Here is a 13,720-nt window from a genome sequence, read left to right as displayed (position 1 = left end):
GTGGCAGCTGCCCACTACCTGCTGACAGCTGTAAAATCACAAAGATGGGCACTGGCACCCTCTGTCCCCCTCTGGGACTCTAACAAAATAAATGTGCCCCAAACGTTGCAGCTTCCTGTGCTTCGCAGAGCGGCTGAGGGAATGCACCAACAGTTCTGGCACTTACTGTGCGGCCTGGGAATGCACCAACAGTTCTGGTACTTACTGTGCGGCCTGGGGAGTCCCAAGACTAGCCAACTGTTGCAGCTGCTCACTGTCTGGCGGGGCAGCTGTAGAGAAAATGCGCGCGGGCACCACCGTGCCTCAGGGAGCCCCACGTCACTGGGCTCCACTGGTGCCAGTCCCTCCACTTGAAATACTTTAAGAGCCAGCCGCACCCACTGGGCTGGTTCCACATTCCAGCATCTTCTCCTCAGGTCCGGTGATCTCTGTGCTGCACCCGGTCCCTCTTCTGGGACCGGGACTTCGGCAAGGAACCTGCGAAGCTCCGATCGTCCTGGGCTGCCCGCGGGCTCCTCCCCTCAACACGGGAGCCTGCTCGGGCCGACGGCCTCTTCCTTAGCACGCAGGGCTCTCACTGGTCACGGGAGCCCCGCTTCCAACCCAGCACAAGCTCACTGGACTTCCTGCCTGGCCTCGGGTGAAGCTCTGCCCACGTCCAGGCAAGGCTGCCGGTCTTCCGCGTCTTGGCGCTTCTTCTCCCCAGGCTGTGGCCGTGATTTCTTTGCAGATCCGGGCAATGCGGGGTCAATACGGGGTTGGCTCCCGTTTTTAAGTCCATACAAAAGCAGGGTGGGCACCCGATCAGTTTATAGAAAACAACAAGGCAGAGATGTGTGGTGGGCACCCGCGAGGCACACAATGTGAGGTGGGCACCCGCTCTAGAGGCAACCAAAGCGGGGTAGGCACCCGCAAGCCAGATGGCAAAAAGCTGGGTGTACACCCACTATTAGTAGCACCACCAGTTGGGTGGGCTCCCGCTCGGTTTCACGGTCATGATTGGGAATCCCCAACGCCGGGATTCCCTCGAGTCAAAGGGCAGCTCAGGGCTGCATAGCACACACGCTCCTTCTCTGCTGCCCAGAGCAAAGCGCTCTTTAAGGACTAAAAATACAGTGTTCACAGGGCGCTAGAGGCAAAATTCCAGTGGAGTCCTTTAGGAGAAGGGGGCAAAGGCTGGGCCCAGGCAGGCCAGCTCACAGGGCCCTCCAGCAGGGAGGCAGTCGCTGGTAGCGGTTCCTCCTGGAGCCCGGCAGCAGCTGGCCACCCTCCCCCTCCACCCCCCCAAGTATAGAGAACAGCACAACACTTTCATGGGGTCACAGCTTCTTCTTTTATACACCCTTTTCCTTTGTGTCACAGCACAGGGCTTGGGAAACCAGATGCAACTGGTTTTGGAGCACTCTGTTTGCAATGCTCCTCTTCCCTATTGTTAGGTGGGGGGTCGTCATCAGACACACCAAAGGGGGGCGGAGCCAGCATTCACTAGGGCAGGCACACTCCTATTCAGGGGCCAGGGACTTCTCCTCCCACTTCTCAAAATGTAGATGTCCCATTCAGCCTAGCGCTGACGCATCCTGTGTCCTGGAGCCACCCACACCATCCAGCCCCTCTCACTCACGAGACAGACATGCAATTCACATCAGGTAGGCAGACATAGCACACTGAAATATTTGATACGGTAAACCATGAGGCATTACTGGCCAGGCTACGGGACAGGATGGGACTATCGGGAATTGTGCTGAACTGGTTCGAGTCCTTTTTACAGAACAGAACGCAACGCTTCCTGGTTAACCAATCAACTTCACCTCCGTGCCCTATCTCAATTGGAGTCCCTCAAGGCTCGACATTATCCCCTGATCTGTTTAACCTATACGTCGAACCACTCACAGAAATTCTCCAAAAATCTCAAATATCTTATCACATGTATGCTGACGACACGCAAATATACTTAAAGATCGCATCCCTAAAAGATTTGGAATTAATGAATGAGACACTAAAAATGGCACTTCAATGGTTAACCACAAACCACCTGAAGCTGAATGCGCATAAAACAGAGTTCTTACTAATTTCTCCACCAAGGAGCCATACAGAAATAAAGGAGTGGACGAAAGTCGTGACTGCGTTAAACTGCACCCCAACCCTTGTCAACTCAGCTAAATCGCTAGGAATCACCCTTGACGAGAATCTAGACATGAAAGCCCACATCAACTCAATGGCGAAAAGTGCACGCTTTCACTTGAACTACTTAAGAAAATTGAAACCTTACATCACAGAGTCCGACCTCAAAGTGGCAATCCAATCCTTAGTTATCTCGATGATTGAATATGGTTGCACTACCTTGGCTGGATTACCAAAAACGTCCACAGCACCATTGAAAGCCTGCCTTAACGCTGCGGCAAGACTTATCACCGGAACCAGGAAATATGATCATATATCCCCGCACCCGTCTTCTCTTCCAGCACAGACATCGACTTCAGCCACGCCACAGAGCTCCAATGGACGGACCACAGCTGCATCCACTTCACCTTCAAGAGAACGACGACCCACCAGCAACAGGCCGCCCGCAGAAGCTGGAACAAGATCACAGCAGACCAGCTCGCCACCTCCCTGAGCCAGCACCCTCCTGCCAGCTCAGCGAACCCCAGCCAGGCCGCCGTCAACCTCACGAAGTGGATCAGCATCTGCGCGGACGAGCTCGCCCCGCTGAGGACCCCGCCCAGCAGACCCGGAAGCAAGAAAGCCCCATGGTTCACCGACGAACTCAAGAGCTCCAAGAAGAACTGCCGAGCCCTCGAGAAAGTCTGGAGAAGGGAACCTACACCGGACAACAGGACCTCCTTCAAGCTTGCCACCCGGAAGCACCACCAGCTTATCCGCGCCGCCAAGAAAACAGCATTCAAGGAACGGTTGGACAACAACGCACACAACTGCAAGGAACTCTTCAACATCGTGAAAGAGCTCTCCAACCCCAGCGCAGGAAACAACGACATCACCCCATCACAAGACCTCTGCAACTCCCTCGCTTCATACTTCCACAACAAGATCACGGACATACACAACAGCTTCAACAACCAACCAACGCACACCATGACCGAACAATCACCCCCCACCACCACCCTCCACGCCTGGACCCCGATCAGCACCGAAGACACCATCCGCACGATGAACTCCATCCACTCCGGATCACCGACCGACCCCTGCCCTCACCACGTTTTCAACAAGGCCGACGCTGTCATCGCACCCCACCTGCGAGACATCATCAACACATCATTCGACACCGCCACCTTCCCTGAGAGCTGGAAACACGCCGAACTCAGCGCCTTACTCAAGAAACCAACAGCGGACCCCACCGAACTCAAGAACTACCGCCCCATCTCGCTCCTCCCGTTTCCAGCCAAAGTCATCGAGAAGACCGTCAACAAGCAGATGGCCGCCTTCCTCGAGACGAACGGATCCCTCGACCCCTCACAGTCCGGCTTCCGAGCCAATCACAGCACCGAGACCGCCCTCATCGCCGCCACCGATGACATCCGAGCCCTGATGGACAATGGAGAAACAGCGGCCCTCATCCTCCTAGACCTCTCCGCGGCATTCGACACGGTCTGCCACCGCACCCTAGTACAGCGCCTCAGTAACATCGGAATCCAGGACAAGGCGCTGGAATGGATCATCTCCTTCCTCGACGGAAGGACACAGAGAGTCCGCCTACCACCATACAAATCAGAAGCCTCCGAAGTCATCTGCGGCGTCCCTCAAGGATCATCTCTGAGCCCCACCCTCTTCAACGTCTACATGAGCCCCCTCGCGGCCATCGTACGCAAACACAACCTCAGCATTATCTCCTACGCCGACGACACCCAGCTGATCCTCTCCCTGACCAACGACCCCGCCTCCGCCAGAGCCAACCTGCACGAAGGGATGAAAGAGGTAGCCGAGTGGATGACGACCAGCCGCCTGAAACTGAACTCTGACAAGACGGAGGTCCTCATCCTGGGCTCTTCCCCCTCCGCCTGGGACGACTCCTGGTGGCCTCCAGCCCTGGGCACCGCACCCAAACCAACAGACCATGCACGCAACCTGGGCTTCATCCTGGACTCCTCCCTCTCCATGACCAGGCAAGTCAACAACGTCTCCTCGGCGTGCTTCAACATCCTACGCATGCTACGGAAGATCTTCCGGTGGATCCCCACCGAGACCAGGAAGACCGTCACCCAGGCCCTCGTCACCAGCCGACTGGACTACGGCAACGCCCTCTACGCCGGTACCACCGCCAAGCTCCAGAAGAGACTCCAGCGGATCCAGAACGCCTCAGCCAGACTCATCCTCGACATCCCACGAACCAGCCACATCACCGGACACCTGAGAGACCTTCACTGGCTCCCCGTCAACAAAAGAATCACCTTCCGCCTCCTCACCCACAAAGCCCTACACGACCAAGGCCCGAGCTACCTCAACAGCCGGATCAACTTCTACGCTCCCAAACGCCACCTCCGATCAGCCAACCACGCCCTCGCCGCCGTCCCCCGCATCCGAAGAGCGACTACAGGAGGAAGGTCCTTCTCCTACCTGGCCGCCAAGACCTGGAACTCCCTCCCGACCGACCTGCGCCTGACCCAAGACCACCTCTCCTTCAGGAAGAAGCTGAAGACCTGGCTGTTCGAGCAGTAGCGGCACCCCCCCCCCCAGCGCCTTGAGACCCTACGGGTATGTAGCGCGCTCTATAAGTGTCACTGATTGATTGATTGATTGCACCTGAAAGTATTGAACTGGCTACCATATGAAGCAAGAATCCAAATGAAGATAGCATGCATCACACACAAAGCATTACACGAGAACACCCCAAGATATCTAGCCAAGAAAATTCAGTTGTCCGGTGGCAACAGACCAGCTAGGAGTGCTAAGGAGTTGCTTCTACGGCCAGCCTTCTTCCGAAAGAAAAAAACCTATGACAGAGCGTTCTCAGGAGCTGCCCCCAGAATCTGGAACTCACTCCCTCCAAACATCAGGAAGATCCAGAATCTGGTAACATTCAAGCGTGAAGTGAAGAGCCTGCTGATGAATAGATACATTACTTAGTACACGGTTCTTGGTTCGGATTTACTGCGGCCCAGTACTGATCTGGTACGCCTTTAGAAAGGGAGGCACAGGTCATTCTATAATGGAATACGTATCCTATGATATGAGAACAACCGAAAGGCCATTAGTAATTGGCTACTTTGAGTGAACAGGAGAACAGCATCTTGCATGAACATATACCGAGCTACCTCATATCTGTAATATATACATGCTTTTGTTAGTAATTTTGCCATATCTGTTATATATACATGCTTTTGTTAGTAATTCTGTCATAGCATAGTTATGTACGCTAACGTCCACAGGTGTTACGAATATATATATCATCTACCTCACAGCGGTTGCTCGCTAACTGCTTATATATATGTTTACATTTTTTCTCTCTCATGTTACGAATATATATATCATCTACCTCACAGCGGTTGCTCGCTAACTGTTTTTTACACTTTTTCTCTCTTATGTTAAGCGCTCTGATACCCACGGGTCTTGTTCGCGCTATACAAAACTTTATAATAAATAAATAAATAAATAAATAAATAAATGCCAACTTCTAGGTTGTTTTTATCAACTCGAGACTGCGAGGAAACTGTTGAATAGCTGAACCAAGACTCGTTCCTTATCTGCAAAAAATAACACGTTTTTCTGGAATTAAAGATACCAGCATTACAACGTCATCCAATGCGCTCTAATTGTTGATAAGAGCCACGGCAGATTCTTCCTTTCAAACAAAACCCGATTTGAAGATCAGCCCCACGCATTAAGTACACCTAAGGGGTTTTACTTGATGAAATACTAGTCCTGATGATGGTCTTATAGATACCTACAGACAAGACTGAAACGTCGACCAAAGTCATCAACTCCCCAGCTTTCATGCACTGAAGGACATCTTTATATATTTGTGATTTTGGTTTTCTTCATCCAATTGTTTTAGGAGCTGATGAAATGTTATGAACTGATTAGTGAACTTAGCTATACTACCTTTCATGACTTTTGTGTACAGTTTTGATCTATCATTTGTCCCCATGATTAATTTCCTGTGATTTACTCTAATACAATTTACTTTAAACATAACCTTTTTGGCTGTGTGCTTCTTCTCTTCTTGCTTCATTTTCTTATATTGAATATATTTATTTATAACTTGTGGACTAATGTTGAAGTAATCCTGTGGATACAATGGGCTTAATGACTTAAGAAGCCTATAACTCAAACGCACTTAAATCACTGTAAATAAGTGAATAAACAAAATCCCTTGTAGTCACCCTTTACATAACCTAACCATTGCCCAAGCCTACAAGGGTTGATTGGGTTTCCCCCACGTTCTTTAGACTTCTAAAAGTGACATTTCTCCACCAGTCACCATAAATCTGCGCACACCATTGTGCAGCATTTATTCTCACGAGTTCATAAATACGAAACTCGCCATGCACTCCTCTCATACCAGGAATTACCATGGACAAATATTTCCCCCATGCATTCCTATGGGAGGGCAGACCACTCTCACCACACGCACTCAGAGCGCTCACTCACTTTACACTGGGCCACAGTGCTAAAGTGCGCAGAGGCCAAGAACTACCAATATCAGGTCACAGAAAAGGCAAAAAGTTTAGGGGTGAACCTGCCAAAAGGGCCAAGTCCAACAGGTGCCATTCGGGCTACTTCGTTATCTCACTGAATAAAGAGCATGCAGCAAATAATGAAGGCCTTGTAGGCCTGGAACATCTTACGTTGAATAAAATGAGGCATGGTGGGTCAATTTTTTCTCTCCGAAAAAATAACCAGGGCTGCTGAGGATTTGTTGTCTAAACCTCATTTGAAACCAGTAAGTAATATTTTGTCTAGCTTCTGCCTTTACATTTTGCAAATAGTATAAAAAATTCTATTAAGCTTGCTGCAAATTAGTACCACTTCAAAACTGCTTAATGGGGCAATTGAAAAAAATATTAAATGCAAATCTTTTGTATGTTTCTATTAGGGTGACCATCTAGTTTTGATGTAAGAGGTTTGAAACAATATGTAATTTAACATACAATCTGTCTTACCTTACAGAATTCTGTAACTGGCTTGCTTCCCGCAAGTTGTGACCAAAAGGATGCTTGGGTTCGGGACAATGTCTACAGCATACTTGCAGTCTGGGGTCTGGGCCTTGCTTATCGAAAGAATGCAGACCGGGATGAGGACAAGGCTAAGGCATATGAACTGGAACAGGTAAGGGAATGGAAGCACTCTTCTGTTGAAGAGACTTGTGAGATGATGGTATCCATGAAACAAAATATGATGTTGGCCTGCCCGAATCTCTCTGTCCTGTTTTCTCTCCTCTTTGTAAATTGTCACCATTCTTATATCTTGCTTTCCTCTGCCTCCTCCTACACCTCCAGCAGATTTCTACTCTGTCCTCTTTCAGGATTAACTTGCTCAGCTGTTTGCCATTGCAACAGTAATGCTACTTTCTTCAAGCGCTATTACTTCACCATTATATATTTCCAATTGTGCTTCCATTGCTGGGAGTCGAAGTTACCTGCAGAATTTGTCATACACCATTTTTTGTATTTTTTATTTTTTGTAAAAAATTTTGTTATCAAATCATTTTTATTTAACAGTCATCGACATCCAATATTCAGAAAATACTATATAGCAGTACAAATGAAATTGTCAGGCATAGACAAGGTAAATCACAACATGACACTACGTACACTGGAAGGCAAATCAAGGTGGATGCATATTATCAAGAGCTGGTTGCAATGGCGGGGTGCAAATGTTGCCTCTGTAACGGTTCCAGGGACCCCAAATCCGGGACCATTTCCTGGGGCAGCCTCGAGCTACATAGTCTTTTCACGGAACATACACCAATCCATGCCCGTCTTCCATTCCTTCAGCATGGGAGGGGGGGGGGGGGAGGCGGTCACCCCCCAAGCTTGGGCTATGTTCCTTTTTGCTACCATAAGGCACAGCGTGGTCCATTGTGTTTGATGTGCAGTCAAGTCTGTGGGCTCCCATATGTTGAGCAAGCACTTTGGCGCCTTCGGGAGCAAGGGAACCCCCAGAAACGTCCCTACCACTTCATGGACTCCCCTCCAATATGACTGGACATGTGGGCATTCCCAAATGATATGTAGGAAGGTGCCCAGCAGGCCACACTGCCTACGACAGTCTCCCGTGGGTCCCCTTCCTATCAGTACTAATCTAGGCCACGTCATGTATACCCTGTGCAAAATTTTAAGTTTGACCAGTCGCAGTCTATCAGAGATAGCCACCACTTTGGGAGATGATATGGCCTCTTGCCAGTCTTCGTCATCTAATTCAATACCGTCCGCTACCCTTTTTTGTCGGAGCTGTGTGAGGGGGTCCTCCATGTTGTGTATTAGCTTATTGTAAATCAGGGAAATAGAATTCTCTGGGAGATGGCCATCCAATACCCTGCTTTCCAGTGGGGAAGACTCAGGAGGGGAAGAACCAGCTGGGAGGGCCGAGTGCAGGGCATGTCGTATTTGTCGGTAGCGGAAGTGCTCCGAGTCGGCCAGGTCATGTTGTTCTTGTAGGGAAGGGAATGTTTTTATGTCGCCTTTTGCCCACATGTCTTGGACATGGGAAATGGCTATTAAATCCCACTTGTCACATCCCTTTGTCTGCCAAAGCTGTCTCAGCCTCTCGGAGTCCCATAAGGGGGTGGCCAGTGTCAGTTTACCCTCCCATCCCAGAGATTTGATAGCAGTATGCCATACAGATATGGAATGACCTGTGGGGCCGGTGAGAGCAGGTCAGACTGGTTTGGAATACAGTGCTCTATTATAATTCTCAACCGGGAGCAACCATCTATCCATTTGATATCCGGGGTTATCAGGCGCCCCATAAGTGCCATGGTTAATGGCGGCAAGGTGTGGGACCCAGTAATATTTCCTGATGTCAGGGAGGCGATACCACTGTCATACCACTTCAGGGTCAACTTGTTGAGGGCGATACGCGGTGGCCCATTCCAAAGTAGTTTTCTTAAAAGTCGTTCTATCTCTTTAAAATAAGCATGTGGCACTTAAAATGTCTGAAATTAGTAAGTGTGCCATTGAGCGATCTGCTCGAAATTCAAGCATGCATCATGTAGGTTTTCTGCACACAGCTTTGACTGCAATAGGTGTGAGATGCAGTTTGTGGTCTGATGTACCGTGGATCCTGGACACAAAAGGCAAGAACAATCTACTGGGAGAGCACAAGTCACCATAGCCAGGATAACTATGTGTTGGAATGAAATTCGAGCTAGCAAACGTTTGACTTCATTGAGTTCTCTTTCTCTTCTCTTTTGGGTGTGTCTGGATGTGAAGCAGTGTTAACCGGCTACATGCCCTTTTGAATGTCATTCCTTGAACATGGATTGGGTTGGCAGCCCGTGCAAAGTTTTGTGTAGGTGAACTCTTGGTTAAGTATTAGTCATAGTGAATAATAATATTTAACCCCTTAAGTGCTGCGTCAGCACTACCTCCCCAGTGCTGCGCACGACCATTGGACGTCCATTCAGTACTAGTTCCAATGGACACCGCAGCACTGGGGAGGGATGTTTACGAGCATCTATGAGGTTAAACAAATTTTAGTGTGTGTGTGTTTTGGCTGTTCTTTGAAATGAACAGTTTGTCAACACAAAATATGCAAGGCCGAACCTGTAGATATTTTCAATCTGATAGAGACTACTAGCCGCAGATTCCTTAACGTAGATTTATCCCCAGGCGCAAGACTGGACCCGGAAATGTTTTGCCCAGCATCCCTGCGCGCCTGGGGGACGGCATCACGCAGCTCCTCCAATGCGTCCTCTGCATACGTGACGTCAGCGAGGTCACATAAGTCCCACCCACGGCGCGCCTACGTTAGTTTTTTCCTTTTCCGCATTCAACGCGAATCCGGTTTATGCTCCGGGCCTGTTTAGGCCTTTCCCTTCTATTCTTCGTGTGTTGTGGCAACAGTGCGCAGATGCCTTCGGGCTTCAAAACTTGTTCGTCTTGTGGATGCTTGATGTCGACGACGCACTCTCACCTCATTTGCATGTGGTGCTTGGGGGAGTATCACGGCGCCACTAAATGCGAGGCGTGCCACCGGTTGAAGCCGAAGTCTCGGCAGGAATGCTGGATGAAACTTCTCTCAGCTCGCATGTCCAGGTCGGCTTCGTCACCTCGCTCAGCCTCTGCGGAAGGTTTTCGGAGCCGTCATCGTTTTCGTCCTCATCCCTCTCCTGAGCCGCAAGAGCGTCCCTCTCCTGTCGGTAAGTGTCGCAGTTTGTCCCCGAGGGCTGGTTTCCTGCTTGTTGGGGGCGTGGGCTCTCCGAAGGTGATGCAGCCCCGCATATCGTCCCTTTATCCACCGTTCCCCGGTGAGGGGGCGTCGAGAGACCATATGGAGTCATATGCGGCGGCTTTGCAGGCCTAGCTTGCTTCTCCTCCTCCACCACCTGGGACGTCGGCGGATCCCTTGCGCCATGCGGAGCCCTCCGCGGCATCGCCGGCGGCTTCGACCCCGGCGCCAGGTTCTGAGGATGTGGCGCCGTTGGGGTGCGGCTCTTCGGGGTTCCCGACTTTGGACCACGGCGCCTCTGCTTCGCCGCAAACTCCTGCGGGAGTCCCTCTGGTGTCGCCGGTGCTCGGGTTGCATCCCCGAGCCCCGCTCGGCCCTTTAGACAGGTGGCGACTCTGTCTGAGGCCGAGGTGACGCCACTACGGCAATGGCAGTTGCTGGCCATGGCGGCGCCACAGGGGTCGGCAGACCCCTCTCGTCCTGTTTTGGATCAAGACTGGAGGTGGACCCTGCGCCCCTCCCCGGGCCCTTCTCGTACCTCCAAGCAGGCGGCTGCCTCGTCGGAGGTTGAGTCAGTGTCGGCGGGCCCGTCTTGTCTTCTCGTGGGTCGAGGCTGGCGGGGGACTCCTTGTCGGTCCCCGGGTACCTCTCGTCCCTCCACCCAGGCGGATGCCTCGCCGGAGGTCGAGTCGGCCTTGGCGCCGCCATGGGGGTCGGTGGACCTCTCTCGTCCCCCCCATGGGTCGAGGCTGGCGGGGGGGGGGGACTCCTTGTCGCTCTCCGGGTGCTTCTCATTCCTCTACGCAAGCGGCTGGCTCGTCGGAGGTCGAGTCTGCGCCGGAAGGCTCCATCCCAGCCAAGTTTCCCGGCGCCGCGTGACGAGGTGGAGGCCTGTCCGGCGTCTCCTGTGGTGCTTCACAGGCTTGAGAATCCCCATGTTGGGGCTGTGTCTCTGTTGGCTGGCCCTTTTTCACTGTGTGTGTTTTGTTGAAGGTTGTTCACACCTGAGATTAGGCCTCCTGTTCTGTTATTGGCTGCTTGAAAAGCCTTCAGTGGGGGCTTTTTTCCCCTCTGATACATTGTTACCGAAGGTAAGTAACTCGTACCTTGAAACAAGATTGGGAATGTGCAAATGGTAGGTGTGGGGTTTGTGTTTTTGAGCTTTGAGTTTCATTTAGTGTGATGTTCTTTTATTATATTTAAACCCATTGTCAGCACCCAGGTGTAGAGGTAAATATTGTAGCTAAGCACTGCACATGATGGAAGCAGCACATAGGCTAGGCTTGTTTAAGAACTAGTCTGATTTATGTGGAAGCTGAATTATTAATTTTCAAATCCTGCCCCGACCCTCCCTGGTAGCATCCAGCCAGGGGTGGCTGGAGTGATTTGATGACCACTGTATCAGCCAAAACTCCCTTTAAGACGTGGCAGCCTGCGAGGGAGAAAGGAGTTTATTCCATGAGCTTGTAGACTATGACCTCCGAAGAATCAAAGGTCATCTGTAAAAGCCTATGGCTAGTTTATTGAATTATTTTCTTGTTATGACCCAAAAATTACTTTTTCATTCCAAATGATTTATAGGGACCTGAAGCAAATCATTAACCGACTTAGAGCCTTCCCTAATAGTCAGTGTGGTCTCTCCTGGGGCTGTGTGCCCTTTCCAATTATATCTACATGTGTCTACAAGGGAGCAGGTCCTCGTATCAGTTCCCCCTGCAGCAAGTTTCCTGTCCAGCTTGCCCGCCCACCTTCCGCTACCCTCTGCTGCCTGTCTACCTGCTGCCTTCTGCCTCTTCTGCTCGTTTCTTACTCTGTTTTCCCTTTTCTGCTTGTTTTTCTGCCCTCTGTTTTGCCTTCTTCTGCAAGTTTTTCTGCCCTCGTTTTTGCCTGTTTCGGCCGCCATTTTGCCTTTTTTGCTTGTTTTTCTGCCCTCTGTTTTGCCTTTCTGCTCGTTTTCTGCCCTCTGTTTTGCTCTCTTCTACTCTTTTCTGATGGGTTTCTGCTTTGTTTTGCCTTTCCTGCTTGCTCGTCTTTCTGCCCTCTGTTTTGCATTTTTCTGCTTGTTACTTCCTGTTTTCCGCAGTTTCCTCAAGACCTGGCTTTTCAACCGAGACCTCGCACCCCAGCTCCCAGATACCCCCAGGGGTGACAGTGCCACACTCTAAATATACTGATTGATTGTGCCTCCGATACACCATGGGTCCACTACTATATGTATATGGATTACATCCACCTAAGGGTCATACCTTCCACGATTCGGGCATCAGGTCCGTCCTCAGCTCAATATGCAGCAACTGAAGTTCTAATTACAGTCATTTGGTGAATGCCAGCTAATTTTCTAAAACGTAACCCAGAAAAAAACACCCCCTCACTACCGGAAACACCTTGGCTGAATGGAGCCCTCTATTAATGTAATGTAAGGAGCATTTACATAGCGCATTTATATAGCGCAACTGTCACCCCAAGGGTACCCTGGCGCTCAGATTACCAATCAGCCGCTGCGTGTGTCTAACAGAGATAAGCGAGATCTAATCTCTGGGAAATAGTCTGGTTTTCAGTTCCTTTCTGAAACGTGATACGGTGTTCAATTGTCTAAGCTCCGCAGGCAGAGTATTCCAAAGTCTGGATGCTGTAAAGCTGAAGGATCTGCCACCCATTCGAACTTTATTAACATGAGGAATACAAACCGGATTGGCAGAGGAAGAACGCAGATGTCTAGCAGGGGAGTACCACACAAATTTCCTTTTCAACTATTTTGGCCCAATTTGATGTATTGCCTTCTAAACAATACAGAGTGCCTTAAATTACAAAGAGTGCAGATTATGATGGCCAAATTGGCGCTAAACCGACTTCGTAGAGCATCGGCCTCATTGGCCTTAAAAGTCCTACACTGGCTGCCTTTGTGCAATAGGCAGTCAGTGTAGGTCTTTTAAGGCCAATGAGGCCGAAGCTCTACGAGGCCGATTTAGCGCCAATTTGGCCGCCATAATCTGCACTCTTTGTAATTAATTTTTTAGGGCAGCTGGAACACCTATGAGGAGTGTAGTAATCCATTCTGCTCAGCACAATACTCTGTACTACTTGAGGTCTAGCTAAAGTAGGTAAAAACAGGAGTATCTTCCGTAGAGCTCGAAGCAAAGATAAACAAGTATTCACCGTTTTGTTTACCTGTGAGTCCAGTTGTAGATCATTGCCCATCATTACCCCCAAGTTGTGCACTGTACCAGCAGGCAATAGGGAGTTATTTCCTGGGCCTGGCCAGAAATCTACTGGGAGAGTTTGCTGAAGTTTACCTGCAGTACAGCACAGGACCTCAGTTTTTTCCCCATTAAATTGCAGTGAGTTCTCTATCAGCCATTCTGTTGTTAGGTGCAAT

At 50.2% G+C, this 13,720-nt stretch overlaps 1 protein-coding gene across 3 annotated transcripts in view; it reads left to right on the top strand.

Moving 5' to 3' along the window:
* The window catches only part of PHKA1 (phosphorylase kinase regulatory subunit alpha 1), a 1,293,387-nt gene that overhangs the window by 89,357 nt on the left and 1,190,310 nt on the right, over positions 1 to 13,720 (top strand). For all 3 annotated transcript variants that reach the window (XM_086942009.1, XM_086942008.1, XM_086942010.1), the window contains exon 2: positions 7,123 to 7,281. In XM_086942009.1, the coding sequence (XP_086798135.1) occupies positions 7,123 to 7,281 (159 nt within the window). The remainder of the gene's footprint in view (positions 1 to 7,122; positions 7,282 to 13,720) is intronic.

This window comes from Lissotriton vulgaris, chromosome 10, assembly GCF_964263255.1.
Source record: "Lissotriton vulgaris chromosome 10, aLisVul1.2, whole genome shotgun sequence".
Lineage (NCBI taxonomy): Eukaryota > Metazoa > Chordata > Amphibia > Caudata > Salamandridae > Lissotriton > Lissotriton vulgaris.
The sequence above is the reverse complement of the archived record's forward strand: the minus strand, read 5'-3'. Positions and strand labels throughout refer to the sequence as shown.